Source organism: Oreochromis niloticus, linkage group LG2 (genome assembly GCF_001858045.2).
Source record: "Oreochromis niloticus isolate F11D_XX linkage group LG2, O_niloticus_UMD_NMBU, whole genome shotgun sequence".
In the NCBI taxonomy this organism is placed as follows: domain Eukaryota; kingdom Metazoa; phylum Chordata; class Actinopteri; order Cichliformes; family Cichlidae; genus Oreochromis; species Oreochromis niloticus.
In genome coordinates, this window is record NC_031966.2 from 30,001,230 (window position 1) to 30,023,165 (window position 21,936).

The following is a 21,936-nucleotide window of genomic DNA, read 5'->3' on the forward strand; positions in this document are numbered from 1 at the left end:
GTCATTCCAACCCCCACCAACCTCTTAATATATTATTCACATAGGAAACGGCTCAGAGTAAGAAATATGTTTTTCTTTTCATAGAACTGAGTTCTGAGCACTGTTGGGAGACAACAGAGGTTTTAATTGGTAGCGGTTGTATTAAATCACAGCTTCAGTGGTTTTAGGTTAGCAGTGCAAAAGAGCACAATTAAAATGCTACCCGCTTTCGTCATCTATGCAGTGGTCAGGGGACTTCACTGTGTGCACATTTATGCAACACTTCCTGATTTAAAAATGGTTGATCTGCATTTTTACGTAACAAACAAGGAGTCCTTATTCATTTGGCTTTTCTCCAGTATTTTGCAACTTGGCTTTTTACCATTAGTTTTAGCAGCCAAAATGAGCAAAATCTTCCTTCCTATGATGTCGTGCTCCTTGCTCAGCTTTCCAGTTGAGTTCGATGAGGTCAAGGAGGATTAACAACAATAAAACCATTCTGTGGTTCAGTTTAATGTTGTTCGTTTAGTCTGTTTCGCATCCTGTTGTAAATGAAATAGCCAGACGTAACAAAGGACAGTTTTAATGAATTCTACAGGCCATAAAATAACATTCACCTTCATTTACAGTTCAAAAAACTCAGAAAGCTGCCTGTTCTCTGGTGCAAAGCTGTTTCCAGTAGAACTCTAGATCTTTTCTATGATGTGATGTATACAGTATAGTGTTATTGTAACTAACTTGAACCACATGAACATCAATGAGACCCAGAACATATAGAAAAGGGAATCTCCCTTCCATATAACCTTTGTTCAAAAGATTCTTTGTTTTGTTTCCCTTTTGAGACTTTAGTAGGAGTTTTTAATTATGAAGAAGCTTTGCAGACATCAGCCGATCACACATGTAGCATATATTAAGGCATTTAGTATGATATACGTGTATGTATGATATATGTGCTTCATCATTCATGAGCTTTAAATTATGGATGATTGTAGACCAGCACTATAAGAAGTGGAATTCCCCCTCTTTAACCCTATGAGAACAGGAGATCACTATGATTCATATGGCTGTATATGTGTGCGGGTTATGTGAGTGTATGCACACATGTGGGCGTGCACATGTAGCCAGTGGTCATTCTCCACACAGCTGTTTATATAGGGTTTCCATGGAGACGTGCATCACACCACTGTAGCAGGGGACTATAGAGTGTACGTGACACTGAGGAAAAAAAGGTGTTTTCTTATGCTGCTGACAGTGAAAAGGGACTCTGCCTGAGGTGTGCTGGCACACAGGCACAAGCAGTACTTACAAAAGATTACAATTTATTGGGAAAACTTGGCAAAATAGGACTTGTCTAACCTGTTATCAGTTAGGACGTCTATATTTGACTTTTGAACAGATGTGAATTAGGGTGATTTATGAAACAGGTACAGAAATGTATTTTTTTCATTTTGCTTTAGGGGGTAAAGAGACATGTTACCGACAACATGTGGTGTGGAATTCACAAGAGTTTTGGTTTATGATGTGTGATGATGTATACCACAAAACATTGTAACAGCAATATAATGTTTGATATTATCTTTTAAAAAAAGTAGATTACATGCTTGGCTCTTTTGAAGAAGTGTGAACTGTAAAAGGATATTGTTAAAGTCTTTATGTCAGTTTATTGTGGTTTTTTGCTCCAATCACTGTCAGTGAAGCTCACACAGGCCTGAGTGTAGGTCCCACTGATGTTCATGGAACGATGTAGTCGTAAAATTGTTACAGGGGAGCACAGCTTCCTAATGCATGGACAGAGGAGGAGGGCTATAGATCATTAAACGGTAGGATAACTTGCTCAACATGGGTTGAAAACATTAACATTAACTGTAATAGAGTTAAAATGTAGCCACTTTGCCTTTGTTAACCTTTAGGTATTTAGGCATGTGATGATGCCCCGCCCCTCTTCGCTGGCAGTGAAGTCACAGGGATCAAAGAGCTTGCACGCTAATGACATGTTAGCATGTAGCTGCAAACATGATTGTTTGCCTGCATCTCGGTGTAGGTAAGTGTTGTGTTGTGGATGCATGAAATGGACCGGCTCGTAATCAAACATACCTGAGGCTCATTGGCCAGTTCTCTAAAAAGAAGGAATTATTGTTATTGTGTATAAAAGCAAAAATGACTGTAAAAGTAAAATATTGAAATACTGCAAAACAACTTCTGAGCTGTAGGTCTTGATGCATTCTCAATCATCCAGGAAAGTAAATCTCCAAAAGTTGAATCTGTTCATCTGGACGTAGCGTTTTGTGGGAGAAACGTTTCGTCACTCATCCAGGTGACTTCTTCAGTCTCAGCTGACTGCAGTTTTCCCCAATCTTATAAACAGTACATTTGCATAATGACTGAAACCAGCCCACTGAAGGAACAATGGGCTGTGAGGTCAGTTCCTTAATCATAATTATGCAAATTCCCATGACCATTGATCAACAATCACTGACTAACATCCTGGACAGGGAAGAACGCTGGTTTGAGCGCGGAGTCAAGGAGGCCATTTATGTGAAAAGGGAAAGACCATCTCTGAATCGAGGAGGGGGCCTAAGGGTACATCTTTCGCCATCTTACAATGCTGTGATTGCAGCCATTCCCCAAATCTCTGTGAATGGTACTCATGGCCATTGATCAGTGTTCTTTGATCAGTGGGTTTTGGTCAGTGATTGTTGATCAATGGTCATGGGAATTTGCATAATTATGATTAAGGAACTGACCTCACAGCCCATTGTTCCTTCAGTGGGCTGGTTTCAGTCATTATGCAAATGTACTGTTTATAAGATTGGGGAAAACTGCAGTCAGCTGAGACTGAAGAAGTCACCTGGATGAGTGACGAAACGTTTCTCCCACAAAACGCTACGTCCAGATGAACAGATTCAACTTTTGGAGAGTTCTGAGCTGTAGGTTTTTCCCTGTTGCTGTGCTTTGGCATTCCTTTCAGTGAACCATGAAAAAAGCAGGACAAATTCTGGTATTTCATATAAGAATGTCTTAGTGGCTGGAGCCGATCCCAGGTCACACTAGGTGAGTCACAAGCAACCCTCCCACCTATGGTCAGTATAGAACAGCCATTTAACTATGAGCGTCTTTGGAATGTGGGAAGAATCTAAAACAAAATCCAAGCAGATAGACTGTGAAAAAAGACTCCAGCCAGCCAATAGCTTATTATATTGTAATGATATTTAATACTTTGCAGACTTTCCACCTTCTTTGTTTTCTGCCTCTGTAGTTTCATGCTTCTTTGAAGACTGAACACATATTGCACTTAGTGAAAAAAGAACAAAAAAGAAGTGAAACTACATGAGGCACAACGTGCTAATCCATTACCTAAAACACTGCATGGAAGTGTGTTGAAAGGTAAGTTAGTAATGATTTAGTAAATGTTATTTTAACTGTTTAGACATAACTGTTGTTTATAATCAAGACTCATTTTATTGCTTACACTGCAAAATCCATGCCCAAAGTCATCCTCATTATGCATTTAAATGCGCTTAAACTATACAATACAAAGGCAGTTATCAAGGCCTTCTTATGGCTAACATGATAGATTCAGACAACAGAAATCTCAGCTTTCTGGTGATAAACTGAATACAGTGTTTTAGTTCAAATCTTATTAACACAGAAAATCCCAAGTGGAGACAAAGCAGGCTCTCTCCTCCTTCTGTGCATGTGTGACTGGGATTCTGAGTGTGTGCGTGCACACACGCGCACTTAAATGGTGTGTGTGAGTGTCTGCCGGCGTCTGTTCTGTGTATATTACCCTTGTCTGTGCAACATCAGTGCTTCCACTTGCAAAATAGCATCTTTCTCAGTGTGTGAATACTTTTCTGTGAGGGAGACATAGCATTGTGGTGATCTCATAGGACTGAGGGCAGATACGGGATCTGAATAATACTGAGTGCACTGTAGGGGCTTTGTCTAGCAGCAGGCTGAGTCAAGCCCTCTGTGCCATCCTGGACCTGAATAAATCAGAGCAAAAAATGAAAAATGAGAGTAAGGGGAAGGAGGTTTAGCAGGCAGACATCCCTTTGACCTTTGACCTTAGTCCATATTGAGAAATACCCAGATGCATATGTTTACACCTGGTAAGTATTACTGTTGATCAGACTCTTTCTACCCATCTTTCCATTTTTGTCTCCTCCCTTTTTTTATTGCATTTTATTTTTCAGGGTCACTGGGAAGATCAGCCCTGCCTCACAATGCACTGATAGGGAGGCAGGGAAATCCCCTGGGCACTTTGCCATTCTGTTACTGTGGTAATGCATAAACAGGCATCATCAGCTGTTGAGATGTTTCTTCATCACACACAAGAGATTTGCCACAGTAGGCTGGGGGTAAAGGATTGTGGGAGTCAAAAGTGGAACCCTGCTACACCAGAAGAAATCTTATTTCAGGGCTTCAGTAGTACAATTTCAGTGTTGCCTCTTTCAACAGTGTAATTATTTCAGTAACATAAGCCTTTCTCCCATACCTGTCAAATACAGTTATTCTTGGGGCCTGATAGCATGAGATTCTTGCTACAGAGATGCAAAAGCTGCTGAACAAACATCACCAATGTCAGGCAGGAAGAAAGAGCAGAGTTGCTTTACTAACCTGACCTCTAACTGAGAACCTTGACCGTCTCTTTGAGATAGCAGCTCTAGCTATCACTGTCTGAACATCAAAAGCTTCTGTGCTTAATGGCTGGCCTTCAAAAAGCCAGTTAATGCTTAAGCAGGTGAGCGGGAGTGCACAAGCCCATACTTCTCCCACACTCTGACCAGAAGTGCCCCGGCCACCATACATACCTAATGAGTTAGAGTATTTTCTCTGTCTGGGATGAGCTCGTTAGAGTGGCGTAATTAGTAGGAGCGAGGATGCAGGATGGAGCCAGAAATCTGTTAGAGACAGACTGCACGACGCAAACAAACCAAATGTAAGTGATGTGTACAAATATTTGATTTGATTCAGGGAGAGGCTCAGGGAGATTTAAACAAAGATGTTAGATTGGAAAGTAATTGTGCCGTGAAACGCATGCTTCGAATACTGAAGCCTCTGCTGAATGCAACGCTGTTTATTGCTCTGTCAGTTTGCAGGTCAGTGTGCCGGCCAGTTATTGCGAGTAAAAGTAAACATCTCAGATAGAATAATACTCTACTCACGTAGAAACTCAGCATATCTATGTCCTTAGAGAGTCCCCATCACTGTTATATTTATTGTCTTTGCTCATACACTTGTATCATGGAGTGTGGGATCGTTGCTGTATTTTATAATAACCTGAAGCAGCTTCCCGAGTCCAGTAAAAACAGTGGGGGGAGCATGTTTTTTTCTCTCTCCTTAGCCATATACCTTTGCAGTTCCTCCAAAACAAATAAGCTTTTCCACATGTTCTTCTCACCTGCTGCTCAGCTCCAGTTTTGTAGTCTACATTTAGTATATATGTTGATTATCACTGCTGTGTCTGACATTACTACCTACACAATGAATGCATTAAAAAAAAAGGCCATGAGAAAATAATTATCACTGTCAGCCTGTAGCTGCTAAATGAGGTTTTGCAGTAATCGCGTATTCAAGAGCTCTGTTTTATTGTTTCTTTGAAATGCAGCTGCAGATGCATTCTCTATTCTATCTGGCGAATGATCTAGATAGTGAAATGAGAATGGGGTCACCAGAGACGCTGCAGTCAAAGTGGGAATGGGTCAGCTGACAGGAAGAGGAAACAGAAGGCTGGAGGTGATAGGTGATGTCATCGGCAGAGAGAGGAAGTCCATCTCTATTGGGGGCCATATGAGAGAACCCCATAGAGATGCTCAGCCCATTATACTAATGATGGAGAGGAAAAATGCTTTGTTTTGCTATTTTTTTTAAATCTGCCTTTCAGGGTCTTCAGTAGGTAGTTTAGAAGTGCTGGCATAACCTTTAAATACCCACACTTTCTACTCTATATGACAGACATGATTCCAATGAATGGACTTTTGTTTCTTAAGCCCTCAAAAACACAACCCTCTATCGTAATGACATCTCTGTTTTCAGGCCCAGCAATATTAACCAATAATAAGATTTACTTAAACATTCATTAATTTTAAACTAATATATTTCACTGGAGTGTATGTTGATAAAAACTATAAACACAGCAATATAAAATATTGTCATTTTTTGTGTTTAAATGTTAAGTAAATATATCCAGCAAATCATTAGTATTCAGTTGATGTAGTGTCTGAAAGTCCAGTATTTATTTTCCCTGTGGCTCTTTGCCATCCATCCACTCCTCCAGCCTTGAAGTTTAAATGCTAACCAAAAAATAACCAGGGGACCGAGGGAAAGCATAAGATAAGAGAGGAGCTGTGGTGCTGTATGAGAAAATCAGGTGGGGCAGAGAAGTATGTGAGGCTGGTGTAGGACATGAATGAGGACAGCGAGACAGTGGTGAGGTGTGCAGTCGGAGTCACAGATGGGTTCAAGGAGGAGGTGGGATTGCCTCAGGAGTTCCTTCTTGTTTGTAGAGGTGATGGACAGATTGAGAGATGAGGTTAGACAGGAGTCTCCACACACTATGATGTTTGCAGATGACACTGTGACTGTGTAGAAGATAGCTGGGAGAGGTGGAAGCATGCTTTGGAGAGAAGAGGAATAAAAGTCAGCAGAAGCAAGACAGAATACATGTTTGTCAATGAGAGCAAAACAGGTGTAGCAGTGAAGGAGCACGGAGCAGAGTTACTGAAGGTGGAGGAGTTTAAATATCTGGGATCAACCATCCAAAGAAATGGACAGTGCACAAGCGAGGTGAAGAAGAGTGGAGATAAGTGTCAGGAGTGATGTGAAGGATTGCAGCGAGAGTGAAATGGACAGTTTACAAGATGGAAGTGAGACCAGATATAATGTATGGTTTGGAAATGCTGGCACTGACAAAATGACAATAGGTGGAGCTGGAGGTGGTGATTTTACTGGGAGTCACCAGGATGGGACAGGATTAGAAGTTACGTGGCTCAGGGGGTTGGGAAGGGCACCTGTAACCGGAAGGTCGCCGGTTCGATCCCTGGCCTCTCTGTCCTGGTCGTTGTGTCCTTGGGCAAGACACTTTACCCTACCGCCTACTGGTGTTGGCCAGAGGGGCCGATGGCGCGATATGGCAGCCTCGCTTCTGTCAGTCTGCCCCAGGGCAGCTGTGGCTACAACCGTAGCTTGCCTCCACCAGGGTGTGAATGTGAGCGTGAATGAATAATGTCATTGTAAAGCGCTTTGGGTGCCTTGAAAAGCGCTATATAAATCCAATGCATTATTATTATTATTATTATTATTAATACACAAGTGGAACAGCTCAGGTTGAGCAGTTTGGAGACAAGGTTAGAGCAGCAAGGCTGAGAAGGTTTGAACATGTGCAGAAGAGGGATAGTGGATATATTGGACAAAGGATGCTGAAGAAGGAGCTGCCCAGGCAAGATGAAAAGTGTAATTCAATTCAATTCAATTCAATTTTATTTATATAGCGCCAAATCACAACAAAAGTCGCCTCAAGGCGCTTTATATTGTACAGTAGATAGCACAATAATAAATACAGAGAAAAACCCAACAATCATATGACCCCCTATGAGCAAGCACTTTGGTGACAGTGGGAAGGAAAAACTCCCTTTTAACAGGAAGAAACCTCCGGCAGAACCAGGCTCAGGGAGGGGCGGGGCCATCTGCTGCGACCGGTTGGGGTGAAAGAAGGAAAACAGGATGGAAGACATGCTGTGGAAGAGAGACAGAGATTAATAACAGATATGATTCGATGCAGAGAGGTCTATTAGCACATAGTGAGTGAGAAAGGTGACTGGAAGGGAAAAACTCAATGCATCATGGGAATCCCCGGCAGCCTACGTCTATTGCAGCATAACTAAGGGAGGATTCAGGGTCACCTGGTCCAGCCCTAACTATATGCTTTAGCAAAAAGGAAAGTTTTAAGCCTAATCTTGAAAGTAGAGATAGTGTCTGTCTCCCGAATCCAAACTGGAAGTTGGTTCCACAGAAGAGGGGCCTGAAAACTGAAGGCTCTGCCTCCCATTCTACTTTTAAATACTCTAGGAACAACAAGTAAGCCTGCAGTGTGAGAGCGAAGTGCTCTAATAGGGTGATATGGTACTACAAGGTCATTAAGATAAGATGGGGCCTGATTATTTAAGACCTTGTATGTGAGGAGCAGGATTTTGAATTCAATTCTGGATTTAACAGGAAGCCAATGAAGGGAAGCCAAAACAGGAGAAATATGCTCTCTCTTTCTAGTCCCTGTCAGTACTCTTGCTGCAGCATTTTGGATTAACTGAAGGCTTTTCAGCGAGTTTTTAGGACATCCTGATAATAGTGAATTACAGTAGTCCAGCCTGGAAGTAATAAATGCATGAACTAGTTTTTCAGCATCACTCTGAGACAGGATATTTCTAATTTTAGAGATGTTGCGCAAATGGAAGAAAGCAGTCTTACATATTTGTTTAATATGTGCGTTGAAGGACATGTCCTGGTCAAAAATGACTCCAAGGTTCCTCACAGCATTACTGGAGACCAAGGTAATGCCATCCAGAGTAAGAATCTGGTTAGAAGAAGAAGGAAGACAAGAGAAAACGCTCATGGAAGTAATCAAGGGGGACATTCAGAGGCTTGGTGTGAGAGAAGCGGATGCCAAGGATAGGGTTAGATGGAAACCGATGATCTGCTATAGCAGTCTTATAGGAAGAAGCCAAAAGAAGAACTAAAGCTCCCCCAATGATATGCAGTTTGTTTGCTAATTCAAAACCAACACAACAGACTAAATCATGCTAAAATGCTCCACAAAACTTAAGGACACTGCACAGTTGGATGACTACTATGTTCTCCCATGATATAACATTGAATGTTGTTTGTGCAAGAGGCCCCAAGAAGATGTGTGAAAAAGTGCTTGTAAACTGTGCACAGGTGCGCCTGTGTGGTAAACCACACTAAATCATTTTGTTGCCTAAACTTAGCCAACCAGAGTGAGAAAATAAAAGTAACACTGTTGTAGCTCCTAGCAGCTACTGCTAAAGAGCATGAATGGGGCACCCTGATTGGGGACAGGCGCTTCACTGAGTTTCACCGAGTTTCATGTCTCCATCTCGTGCACTATAGCACCATCACTCAGTTGAAGCTAGAGTAACCTTTATACCACCACCTAATGAGGTACTGTTATATTCCCTGTAGCAAGTTAACTTCAAAGCTCATGATATAGGTCAGATATGGGTCACGTTCAGTCTGGAAATAGCATACAACATTATGGCATGTTTAGCAACTGGCCTAAAGCTATGCTCTCTCTTGTTTGATGGTGATGTCTGTTTCACAATCAGCAGTGATACTAACATGAACCCTATTGTATTAAAACTGTACCGTAGATAGAACACCTGGAAATGCACCAGCTTTTCCAATCAAACATAAATAAATAAATACATTTCCATATCTGAATAAAGCCTTGGTGTATGAACTTTGTACTTCTTCTTGAGGTTGTCAAGTTCCATAATGTTCCCACTCAGGGCATTAAGCAACAACTCATTTTTCCTGCCAGTGCTTTTAACATGGTCAGCTCAAGTTGCCATGGTGACTGTGCCAGCTATATTGCTTGGCCCCCTCATTGCTGCCTGCAGCTATATTTCTATTTGTGACTGCAAGCAAGCCATTTTATACACAGTATTTCTGTGAGATGTCAAATATAGCAACTTTATGTACTGTGAAAGTTAAATGAACGTTAAATAAAACAGCATTTCTTGTATATCTCTTCCTCCATCACAAATGACGCAGTAAAAAGTAGCAGAAAGATTGGTACCAGCCATCAAGATGATTTGCGCCATGAACCGGATCTGTCCCTGTGTACCTGTGTGTTCTCCAGAGATATCACTTTGCGAATGCCCAGACACGTTTCTACTGGCAAGAGGAGAGAGGAGCTGTCACTCTTGGGAAATGCCAGGAATTCGAAGGGTAGGGTGGGAGGGAATTTCATCATGATAGGGCACAGCCTGGTGAGAGAAGGCATTGTTGGCACACCTCCTAATGCAATTAAAAACTGGGAGAACATCTGGCTGTCTGGTTTACCTCTTCCTTTGTTACACGGATCTATACAGCACTATACAGTGGTGTGATAAATCCTGTGGTGAACAGTGAGATAAAAGTATCTCCTTTCTGATCTGTGCTTCTTAACATTATGAATCAGCTCTTTTTTTTCAAACATGCCTGCCTCAGCTTTGATGACTGAGTTGGATGGAGGTGTTTAGGTAACACTCACACGGCATGATGATAACACTCAAACACCACTGTCTCTGTACTGAAAACCCTATCATTTGACTCACTTAACATGAGATAAGATTATGCTTTTGCTCACAAAAAATGTGCTTTTCGTCTCCCTCCAAAACTTGCTGGGTTGTATTGTTCAGCCGAGGAAGAAAGACACCTACACAGTGAACCTGCAGTGTGCTTTCATGTCAGATCGGGTGGAGAAATGGTTGTGTATCCAACATCTCCAAAGACAATAAGGAAAGGGGCTCTTCCAAGAATAATCCATCAGTTTTCAGTACATACGGATCTTTTGTGGAGTCACAGAGTCACTTTTTTTTTTCTCAAACTGCTTTGTCTGGCATGACTTACATCTTTATGGTTCTCCTTTGTTTTGCACTGCGGACTTGACCGGTAGTTTTCATTGTAATAAACACTAGGTTTTGTTTATCAATTACTGTGACTATTTCTGCCCCGAAGGCTTTAGCTTTTCAAAAACCTGAGATCCATCGCACCCAGCTGTAAAGTCGTGTGAATTTTACAACTCGGTGTGCTTTCACATCCCTCCTCTAACATCCACAGTTCTGTATGGGGTCAGATATTTACTGTTGAGGTCAAAGTTCAGATTTAGTCACCATCAGAACTCGTTTTCTTTTAGGCCATATCAGGCTTAACAGGATGAGTATGTGAGACTATTTTGGGAAAAGCTGGGAAGCACCATTTACGAGTGAGGAAGGGTCTGGCTTTTTTATCAATAGATTTTAGAAGGAGCTCATTAGTGCGGTGCTTTTCTTCACAAATACAATCCTGTGCAAAAGTCTAATCATTTCTTTATATTTAACTTACAAGAAATCCAGTCCTTTTACCGGACCATTTTTAGAGGAGTAGTTTTTGTTTGAAACACCACTTAACACTGACCTATGACTCATTTAAGCATAAAAAGACACCTAACTCAAGTGATGAACCATTGTTGTCTTTACTTAAAACAAGCAAATAAGCACTTTGTTACTAGCAGCTAATTGCAAACAGATGTAATTTGTTCCAATTCCTTTGGTTCAGTCTATGAAAATGCCAAAGATGTACAGTTTAATATGCAAAAGAAATCCCAATGAACTATCAGCTGAAAACCTGTTGTATGTCAGCATGGTGTGCAGTCTGTACTTAAAAAATCTGAGGAAACTGCACAGGTGGAGGACAAAAAAGAAATGACAGGCCTCAAAACTATCTGCGACAGAGTAACAGTATCTGATTAGCATTTCTGAGACATGCATCTGGCCCTTCAGTTGATCCATCTACTGTTTGCTTGAGCCTCAGCAGAAAAGTCTCAGAATGGTGGCTGTCATAAAATCATTCTTAAGGAAGGAAAACTTGGAGAAAAGCCTGAGGTATGCTAAATTATACAAGAACTGCACTGAAAATCAGAGGCAGCAGGTCTAATGGAGTCCATTCTTCCATTTTCTATCTGCTTATCCAATTCAGCTTATCCTGTTGCGGCTGAGCCTATCCCAGCTGTGCTAGGGTGAGAGGCAGGCTACACCCGGGACAGACACCAGTTTATCACAGGGCTAACACAAAGAGACAGACAAACATTCACACTCACATTCACGCTATGCCCTGTGGTACCTGTGTTTTTGATAAATGGCAGCACCTACATCAAATTATCCTAGCAAATATAACCAAATGAGGGTTATCTCAATACTTTTGCACAGTACTGTATATTTTTATTTAGCTACCAAAAGACAAAAAAACACACATTTTTGTATGAGTTAAATAACTAGTTAACTAGTCTCGATTAGCACAGATGGATCTTAAAACCATTCTCATCTAAGTCTGAACAAAAAAGTGAATGAGCTCCCCAAACAGAATCACAAAGGGGTGATGAGGGGTCACACTAGGATTCCAAACAACAGGTGATCTTATTTCTTGCACGCTTATGCTGTAACCCCAGTCTTCTGACATCATAGTGATACTTGTCCAGTCTTGTGCAAGAGGCTTCTTATAGTAAAAGCCTACACTTAGAAAAGCTAGTGTGTCATATTGTGGTTGTGGTTGTGTATTGAACTGCGTATGCTTCGGGGCTGTTTGTGCCACGTTACTGCCGCTGTGATTGAAGGCAGCATGTTGCATCGTGTTTGGCTGCCTGATTCTGCCTCAAGGCAGCAAATCCTCCACGTGTGACACTGAAAAGGTCTCAACTTGCCCTAATGACTACTCCACAGAATATCCTAAATCCTGCAACTTTTACTTGACATGTTAAAATGCCCCTATAACGTGGGGATTTCCACAGGCAGCTAAACTGGAACCTGTTTAGTGTGTAGCCACTAGTTAAAAGTTAATAATATAAAGAGAGAGGGAAAGAATGCAAAAGAATAAAGAATGAAAAGAAGAAGAGTTAGCTATTAGTGTGTGTGTTTACACAGCAAGCCTTTCCCAGGTGCTATACGATCCCTAGGATTACAGTGGAAGAAGGGGGATCAAACACATGCGCACACACGCAGAGCACCACCCTATACCCTGCCCCCCACTCACACAAAAAAAAAAGAAGCGAGAGGAGGGTAGACGGAGAGGGAGGTGCAGGGAGATAACAGATCCGATGGAGGAGGGGAGAGGTAAAGGGAGTGCGAATTCAGCAGATGGTAGCTCACCTCCACTACAGACTTCAGAGGACAGAGCACAAAGGGTGGCTTTGACTCTGGAGTATCTCCTGCAGTATCTCTTTTGTGTATGAATGAGCCAATTAGAGAATGGTGGGACTGTCATCCACTGCCCGTGAAGGTAAGTGTTTTGAAAAGAAAACAACATGTTGGTATATTAAAGCATCTGATGCTACAGGATTTGGGCATGCTGAGGGAAAGAGAGGTGTGTAAGCTGCGGGGATGTAAAGGTGCTAAAGGCATCGTGCCCTCAATCCGAACACTGTAGGAATCAGGTGATGTTTACTTCATGCCTTGAGGGCCATGCCAGCTCACTGAAATACAGAGAAAGGCAGAAATGTTGAATTGTTGAGAAAGCTGTGTTTGCTAGAGTCGTTAGTGAAACATTGTAATTTCTGAAGCCTCTGAAGACTCTTTGTGGGCTGCAAATTCTTGTTGGATAAGTTGGAATGTCTGCTTACAGTGATGTTGTGAAACAAAGCTGCCGCTGACTGTCTGAATCCTGTCACTTTCGACATACTGTTATATTAAGTTTGTTTACGTGTGTGTGTGTGTGTGTGTGTGCGTGCGTGTGTGTGTGTGTGTGGGGGGGGGGGGGTTGCATGGCAAGAAAAGAAGTCAGTTCAGCATGAGGGAAGTCTTTGGTACTTGGAGGGAGCGGGAGCTGAGAAAAATGGTGCAATCGAATGAGGTCAGATTATTCTTTAATTCCGACGTTGTTGGGCATGTTAGCACAGGTGCTAGACTCACTGAAATTATTCACCCATCATTCAACCTTACAGAGTTGGCACAGAAAGTCTACAAATGTAAGCTCCTTTTAAAGGCTGGAGTCTGCAGTGTTAAACAAATTACCCTCTCCACTTAACAAAGGTCTGCACACACACACACACACACACACACACACACACTGCAGAGTCTTGCACTATGAACAAGGCGAGGAATGTGTCCAGTGTTTAACAGCAATTGTTAAGCAAGTGTGAGGAAACCAAGTGTGTTCTAAGCTTTGACTGACTTTGCAGACCTGCACAATCTTTTTTCTCTGGTGTTTTAAGTCTTCTACTTTATGATTTTTTTTTTAAAGCTGAAAGTACACAAAGCTGAGAATAAAGTTATCCTTTGACCTTCTATGGAGACACATACATTGCTTTAACTATACTGAACCACATTCTCATCTATCACTGTAACATTACGGGAGCTTTTGCGTAATAAGTTAGAAGACATCGGTTACGCATCGCACTCAAACACACGCACGAGCAGTTGCAGCATAAATGCAAAAGATGACTCGCCGCTTTAGACGTGTGACGACACTCGTGCATGGTGTGTTGTTAATTATAAAGGAACAATGGGCGACTTAAGGGTGGTCTCACGAGCCGCAAGTGCCAAAAATGAGGAAGTAATTCCTTCTTGCTCGCCCTTGCACTGTAAACGTGAAATTGGGTAATCGGATTTTTAAGGAGTAAAATTGTGAAACCGTTTTAAGGAGTGAGGCGACCTACTTCACGCTAAATCCTTTGAAAGCATCGCCTCAATTTCTCTGTTGTATTATATGTAATATACTTGATTTAGTGCTGACTGGTGTAAATTTCAACTTCTCTCTGCAGAGAATGAGTCATGCTGTGGATACGGTTTTGTCTTACACTTAGGTTAGGGGAAGCCCAGTGCTACGCTAGAGCCAGAATCTAAACAGCTGGAACCTCTGGCAGAGTGACAGCGTTCACCAGGCCCACACATCCCACTCTCATGAGTTTCCTGTCCTTCCACTTCCTCATTTCTCTGCATGAATCAGATGTTAATGAGGACGCATTCCAGCTCACAGCATGAGTTAAATCCTCATGCCCGTTCCTCCGAGTGGGAGCGGGTGATTGTTACAATGGAAGGAAACCAGGCTGGTGCAGGAGACAAAGTGGTTAAACAGACACAGGCAAAAATACACCTACTGTAGCTGTTGTTGCTTTTGACCATAGCCTTGGCTGGGCATTGTTAAAACCCATAGGAAGACCCACCTAAGAAAAGTATGTCTGTCTTTAAGGAGTGGGAGCACCCTGAAATGTAGGACATACATCACTGACAAACAATAGATATTTTCTCCAGCTTATTTATTTTCTGCTTGTCAGAGGTGATTACATGCAAGTTCGCTGTGTTGGGGTCATACATTGAGACAGCCAACATTCTGCCTCAACTTATTAATGTGCTTTTTAGGCCTGCACACGATGGTGGTTCGAGTGCATTTTCTAGATAAGCAGACAAAAGTTAAGAGTTGACACACCTCGCTAAATGCACAACACATGAGCCTGCCTGTGCGTTTCGGGCTTGTGTGCACGTGTGTATGTGTCTGCCTCTGCCTGTGTTTGTGTGTGTGCTTAGCGCAACAGGTCTTGCTGCCATATGAGCGCACTCTGTACAAAGAGTTTTCTGGCTCAGCGGCTGTCCCGCGGCTGACCCTAGTAAGACGCACGGTTCACTAGGTCCAAGGGGACTGGACTGTGAAAATTGGCTAGGAGGGAGGGGAGAGAGTAAGAGATGGAGGGGAATGGGAAGTAGGGGGAGGCAGACAAGAATGCCAACAGTGACTCAGCCATTTGTTAGGTTTTGTTTTGTTTTGGGGTTTTTTACTGTGGATTTTAGGATTACAGAGGTAATAAACTGGGTGCTAGAATACAGTCAGTGGTTACAAACGAGCTAATGGAAACACCTCGGGTAGCTGAAACAAAAAGCATTGCTTGGTGGCACTGGCTTGCAGCAGGTTGCAAATCTTTTCTCAGGCTTGCAGCAGCTGGGGGGAGTGAGCTAGTTTATTTGAGTTTTGTTCTGAAAAACAGGGAGTGGACCTGTCTTACCTCTCAGATCAACTTATGATGTATGCGATATATCTGTTCCTACAATCTCGAGTCCAGAGGACCCAGAGAGCCCTGTGAAAGCCTGTTTAAGGCAGCTTGTGTTTTTCTAAGTCCGGCATTTCAGTTTCGCAACTGCTGGATAAAGATCGGGTCCTTGTGAATGAAGTTCTAGCTTCCTCATTTGGCTTGTTCTGAGCTCTCTAAAGTGCTCCTTAAGTTATTCCTGTTAGAGTCCGATGCTCCATATTGAACCATTGCCTGTATCTGTTTGTCCTTTTAGAGGGCCATGGGGACAAAAATCTCACTTTTCTGTCACTTAAATGTTGATTCAAATTTGAATTTGTGAATCCGCAGAACTTTAGAGCTTTGTTCAGGAAGTTTTGTTCATTTGCTTTTATCTTTGGTCGTCGCTCCAAATTCACATATTTACAGGGTTAATCAGCAATTAGCAGACGTGTTTCCTGTGACTGAAGCCTCTTGGCATTGTTTAGTCTGGATAGACAGAGGGAGATAGGAAGGAGACTCAGTGATGAGATGGTTGATGGATATTGACAAACTGTGAAGCAGAGTGACACAAATTGAAAGAAGGACGAGGGGAAAGCAAAGCAGAAAGAGCATGTTGGACATACACCTGGGATTTGTTTAGACTTGCTAGTCTGACCTTTGCCCTCTCTAATTATACACAAACGCTCGAACACACACCCACACACCCCTTTGACCATTTGCCCTCCTCTCTGTACAGCAATGGAGGTGTTGGTGAATGAGCTGGGCGTGCTGCTGAAGATGCTGGACCAGGAGAACCTCAGCTCCACCACCCAGGAGAAGAAGACCTCAGTGCGGAACCTCCTGCAGCAGATAGAGCCATCAGGTAACAGAGAGGAAGAAAATTCATTTTTACACTAAGTTCTGAATGATTTCACGTTAACTTACTGCTGCCTGTGTTTTCTTCTTCCTCCCCCCTAGTGTCAGGAACAGACTACATCTACATGAACTCATCAGTGTACAGAAATGGCACGAGCTTTGTAGAGTCTCTCTTTGAGACATTTGGTGAGCTCCACCATAGTGAGATCCACTTCTGCGATGCAAATTCTCTGCCCTTAACATAACGAGAATAAATGAATGTCTCTTTCTTTTTTTAAGATTGTGAGCTCGGAGACCTAAAGGATGTTTCTGATGATGTGAAAGAAAACAAGAATGCACAAACTGAAACTTCGAAAAAGGCGAGTGAAAAATATGAGAATTTTGGAAATTAACTAAATATTGGCTTAAAGTCCTGAAGGTGAAAGGATTCCGTGTGTGGGCTGTAAGCTTTTTTAATATCAGTCTTTTCAGCACTCGCTGCCCCAGTTGTACTTTGCAAATTGCAAATCCAAAAGAGGCGATGAAAACCAGAGAGTGTGTTGCATATTGTGGGGTTTTCCCTTTGCTCGACATGCTCATTGCTCTGTAAACTGCTGGATGAGTGAAGACTTGGGGATCCGCCCAGAGCCCGTGCGTCTAATTTATGGAATTTATTCAGAGGGTTATTCTGTGCGTCTCTGATTATCTAGCTCTTTTGGCTATAGAGGAAATTTAAGAGCTTTGTTTATATTTATGTGTCTCCCTTAGCAGAGCTGTGCAGCCCCACACTCAGCTGACTCGCCACCCCCGCTGCCCACAACCCCTCCTCCGGAGGAATACTACGAAGAGGCAGTGCCCCTGAGCCCTGGCAAGATGCCTGAGTATATAATAACAAGAGGTCAGCATGTTCCCACCTCAGTTGAACTCAGTGACCTTAGTGTTCTAGAATTTTCCACGCACAGGATATAATTGATATGAACACAATCATATAGCAGGATGTACCACAGATAATTAGCACAACAAAAGGTAAAATGCATTTTTTCCTTCCCTTTCCAGTAAGGTCCAGCCCTCCTAACTCTATAGAAGATGGCTATGAAGATACAGAAAACCAATACCCCACTACCTGCTCAAACTTACGTCGCAAAAACTCCTGTGAGAACACCCACATGTTTCCAGGATCACCGGATAAATACCGCATTTTTCCAACAAATAAAGCTTACATTTTCCCTCTCTGTCTCTCTCGTTGCTCCAACAGACAATGATTCCGATGCTCTGAGCAGTTCTTACGAGTCCTACGAGGAAGACGAGGAAGAGAGGAGCCCGGGCGTCCGGCTTACTCATCAGTGGCCCTCTGATGAGAGCTCCATGCCTCCTGCCAGGGACTGTCGCATTTGTGCCTTCCTGCTGCGTAAAAAACGCTTTGGGCAGTGGGCCAAGCAGCTCACTGTCATACGGGACAACAGGCTACAAGTGAGATGCTGCACTTTCTCATCTTCCTTAAAGAATGTTCTTTACTTAAGTATTTTTCTTCTTTTTTTGTTTTACCTCACACGTACCACATGTTGTTCTTTGTGCAGTGTTATAAGAGTTCCAAGGACATCTCCCCCTACGTGGACCTGCTGCTGCCCCAATGCACTGTAGTCTATGTCCCCAAAGACAGCAAGAGGAAGCATCACGAGCTTCGCTTCACCTTGCCCAATGGAGATGCGCTGGTGCTGGCAGTACAGAGCAAAGAGCAGGCCCACACGTGGCTTACGGTAATTTTAGCAGGCTGCAATTTTATGCAGGAGTCGTGTATTTTCCTCTGGTACAGCTGCCAATCATCACTGGTTCGTCAGCGGGGGGGGGGGGGGGACACGGACGGTTTAGCATCCAGTCCAGAGTGATAAGTCCAAACTCTCCCGCAGGTTGTCAGAGAGGTGAGCGGTCAGAGCGCAGCGCCCGAGGAATCGGCATCTCCTGTCATTCTCAGAAAATGTGAACTTGATAAGGTAAGTGTGAGAGAGAGGATGTTTATGTGAGTGTATCCTTGTGGTTGTTTTTTTTGGTTACATCCCCGAACTCCGTAATTCTTCCTTACAGCTGAGGCGAGGAAAGCTCGGCAGCAAGCGGCAATTGTGCTGTCACCATCAATTTTCCTAAACAATTGTTTGGCTCGACACAGATACCTGTGTTTGGCTCGCAAAACAAAGAGGAGATAAGCAGGGTAATTAGGTGTTAAGACTACGTTGACGGAGGTGGTAGTGAGCCAGTGTCGGAAGAGGCACATCCTCTTTAGGAGTCTATTAGATCACAATCTGCAACAGGCTCACATACAAAAACAAATACTAAAACGAGGGGAGCCCATATAGAGCTGGAAGAAGACGATTTGTTTAATTATGCCATGTGTTTGTAGTTAGGAAACAGCATGAGGGAAAGACGTCCAAGAAGGTGGATATGTATGAGAAGAAATGCCTTTAAAGTATAGTTATTTAGCTCTTTATTAGTCAAAGGCAAGTGTAGACCAGCTTGGCTTAGAATGAAACCTTGGGCTCTCATGAAATCTAAACTTGTGTTTGCGTGTTTGCTTCTGCAGAGGTTGTCTGCGGAGAGGAACACATCGGATTCAGACAGTGTGGGCGTGTCCGCTGGAGAGAACTGCAGAGAGAATGGTAAGGCAGAGATGCACGCAGTCTTAAAGCATTGCAGCTGTTCCAATTAGAGCTTGCTGGGATGTAATTTGTGTGACTCTTCCATATTGCTGCATTTATACCATATGAGATGGGAAGGATTCTGTTGAAACATGTGTGATAAAATAAAACAGATTGGGAATACAGTTCCCCAACGACACAGATACATCCAAACGAAAGCATCTGATTTTAACACTTTTTTTATTTAGGTAAGGGGAAACGGGGTCCTTTTGCTGCGGGGCGTAAGATCACACGCATCATCAGCTTCTCAAAGAAGAAGTCCACTCGGACAAGTGACCCACGGACATACAGCGATCCTCGGCAAGGTCAGAGCCCACTTTCATGTCGTGCTTCAGGAGTCCAGGTTTGCGGAATGCGTAACTTTTCCTTTTCTCCTCACGATGCAGGCCATTTGTCAGTGCTGGTGAACCAGGTGTGGCGGGAGCAGTGGTGCTGCGTGTGCAGAGGTGCCCTGCACTTCTACCATGACAAAGGAGATCCTCGGATGTCTCTCCCTTCCCTTCCTCTGCACGGCTGCGAGGTGGTTCCGGGACTCGGACCCAAGCACCCCTTTGCCTTCCGTGTCTTACGGGACAGCACAGAAGTGGCTGCCCTGGAGGTGTGCTTCTTGTTTGCGTATTTATTTTATTGCACGATATTACCAGAATGGTCGAATCTGTGAGAATTGAAAAGAGTCATCTTTCATAAGAACATAAGCAGGGAGATATATCAACCAGCTCAACAGTCTCCATCTGCCCAACAGAGGTGGTAGGCTTATTGTTGGGTTAATGTTTTGATTCAATCTCATCACTCTCATCAGCTACATTCGGTCAGCACCGGGCAGCTGTTTCAGTAAAAAGAGCTCAGATAAACAGACTGTGAAGCAATTATGAGCTAATGAGCCAGATGTTTCTCCCATCCACTCTAATACCTGCAAACCAAAAACAATAACGATCTGTACAAACGCTTCAGAAACAATCTGAATCCATACTAACGTGCATATCACACGACCATTCACGTACGCCTGGCATGCCTGCTCATGAAGGCAGCAGACTGTCTAACAAGACTGATGTCTGTTTTCTTCCTTTGAGGTCAGGTAACAGGGGCATAACGAATCTGGCAGACATGTAGTAATAGATAAGATCCAGTCTGGAAAGCTAGTGTCTGCGTCGTCATTTCCAAAATTCTCAGTTGTTTTTTTTTTAACTTTCCATTTTTGGGGAACTTAAAGGTTAACAGTAAACACAGCAACAATTCTGCCTTTTCTATGAAAAATATATTACGCACAGTATGGTCTCATCAAGAGTCGGTGTACAACACCACAGTCTTTAAGTAGACGGAATATTAAACTTGATTATTTATTTATTTATCCAATGCCTTTCTTTTGAATTGTCAGGCAAGCAGCTCAGAGGAGCTTGGACGGTGGCTCGGTCTCCTCCTGGCAGAAATGGGCTCTGCGACAGACCCAGAATCGCTGCATTACGACTACGTTGACGTGGAAACCATTGCTAACATCCGTGATGCTGCGCGGCATTCCTTCCTGTGAGTGAGATGAAGCGGAAGGGGGTCAGGATCCATGGACAAGTTCAAAGCCAGACCATCAACCAAAGCAGCGATGTTTTTGCTTCCATCATTTTTATGTAAACTTACTTTGTCTGTTGTCTCTCAAACTAGGTGGGCTACCTCCTCCAGCAGCACCTCCACAGATTCTAGAACATACGACGAGGTACCTAACGAGGATCTGCAGGTAAGCAGGACACTCATGCTCAGAAATCACACGTTAAACTTTACTTTGATGTGACCAGATCAGAAGATGTATGGGCATGCAGCTGTTTGGGTTTTCACTGTCTGACATCCTATCAGTCACCCAAATAAATAGACAGTGCTCTGCTGCGTGCCTATCAATGATGCCATTTTTTTTTACCAGAGAAAGATCAGGGTGGCCGCATTAGGAAAAAAAAAGATAAAGTGCTCTGACTGGTGACAGGAAGGCAAGAGGTCATAGCAGTTTCACAGCCTGTAAAACTCCTTTCTTAACCCCATTAACATGCACTTTAAACACATGCCTCTCACCACCTACAACTAAAAACACACACACTACACCACAGCAGTCTCCAATCAGTAAATCCCGAGACACGTTCACTGCATAGCCTGATAAACAAATTTCACTTTTCTTGATCTGCCCTCACTCTTCCCACATCTGTCACTCCCCCCACCCTCTCTCTGCTCCACCCAGTCAGGAGAGAACCGCAGGCAGCAGTCTGGGAATACAGGGAAACACCGCTCAAGTTTCTCAAGCAGCGACTCTGACAGAACCAAGCCATTAGCCTCCCTGAAGCGGATAGGCTCACGTAAGTGTGCTCAGTTTTTTTTACAGTGTGACTTGCAGTTCATGGAGTGGTGCTAAGTCTATCCTTGTGAAATAAATTCTAGAACTTTCTGAAAAGAAACAAAAAATCCTCCATTTTACATACATACTTAGCTTTTAATTCAATGCTTCCTAAATAAAAAAGAAGACATCTTTAAACGCCCCTGTTCAGAGTGTGACTAAACTGTCTCCTGACTTGTTAAATGTGTGGTAAACCAATTGTTTTAAACCATTTTAAAGGCAATTCTGTTTTTTATTGTTCTGTCAGTATGAAATATTGCTTACTTTCCAATTTACAACTTTGAAACATTGCCATTTATTGTTTAATGTGC

At 42.9% G+C, this 21,936-nt stretch overlaps 1 protein-coding gene across 6 annotated transcripts in view; it reads left to right on the plus strand.

Moving 5' to 3' along the window:
• afap1l1a (actin filament associated protein 1-like 1a) overlaps positions 1 to 21,936 on the plus strand; it is a 30,009-nt gene that overhangs the window by 2,772 nt on the left and 5,301 nt on the right. For 2 of the 6 annotated variants that reach the window (XM_005468000.4, XM_005468003.4), the window contains exons 1-15: positions 12,817 to 13,011; positions 16,470 to 16,595; positions 16,691 to 16,774; positions 16,868 to 16,947; positions 17,336 to 17,465; positions 17,624 to 17,719; positions 17,823 to 18,037; positions 18,145 to 18,324; positions 18,475 to 18,558; positions 19,143 to 19,218; positions 19,446 to 19,562; positions 19,644 to 19,855; positions 20,633 to 20,778; positions 20,911 to 20,983; positions 21,473 to 21,587. In XM_005468000.4, the coding sequence (XP_005468057.1) occupies positions 12,981 to 13,011; positions 16,470 to 16,595; positions 16,691 to 16,774; positions 16,868 to 16,947; positions 17,336 to 17,465; positions 17,624 to 17,719; positions 17,823 to 18,037; positions 18,145 to 18,324; positions 18,475 to 18,558; positions 19,143 to 19,218; positions 19,446 to 19,562; positions 19,644 to 19,855; positions 20,633 to 20,778; positions 20,911 to 20,983; positions 21,473 to 21,587 (1,765 nt within the window). In that variant the 5' untranslated portion in view covers positions 12,817 to 12,980. Of the gene's footprint in view, positions 1 to 4,801; positions 4,922 to 12,816; positions 13,012 to 16,469; positions 16,596 to 16,690; positions 16,775 to 16,867; positions 16,948 to 17,335; positions 17,466 to 17,623; positions 17,720 to 17,822; positions 18,038 to 18,144; positions 18,325 to 18,474; positions 18,559 to 19,142; positions 19,219 to 19,445; positions 19,563 to 19,643; positions 19,856 to 20,632; positions 20,779 to 20,910; positions 20,984 to 21,472; positions 21,588 to 21,936 lie in introns of those variants that run through there. The other 4 variants (XM_005468002.4, XM_005468004.4, XM_025897804.1 and 1 more) reach the window with 3 other exon arrangements.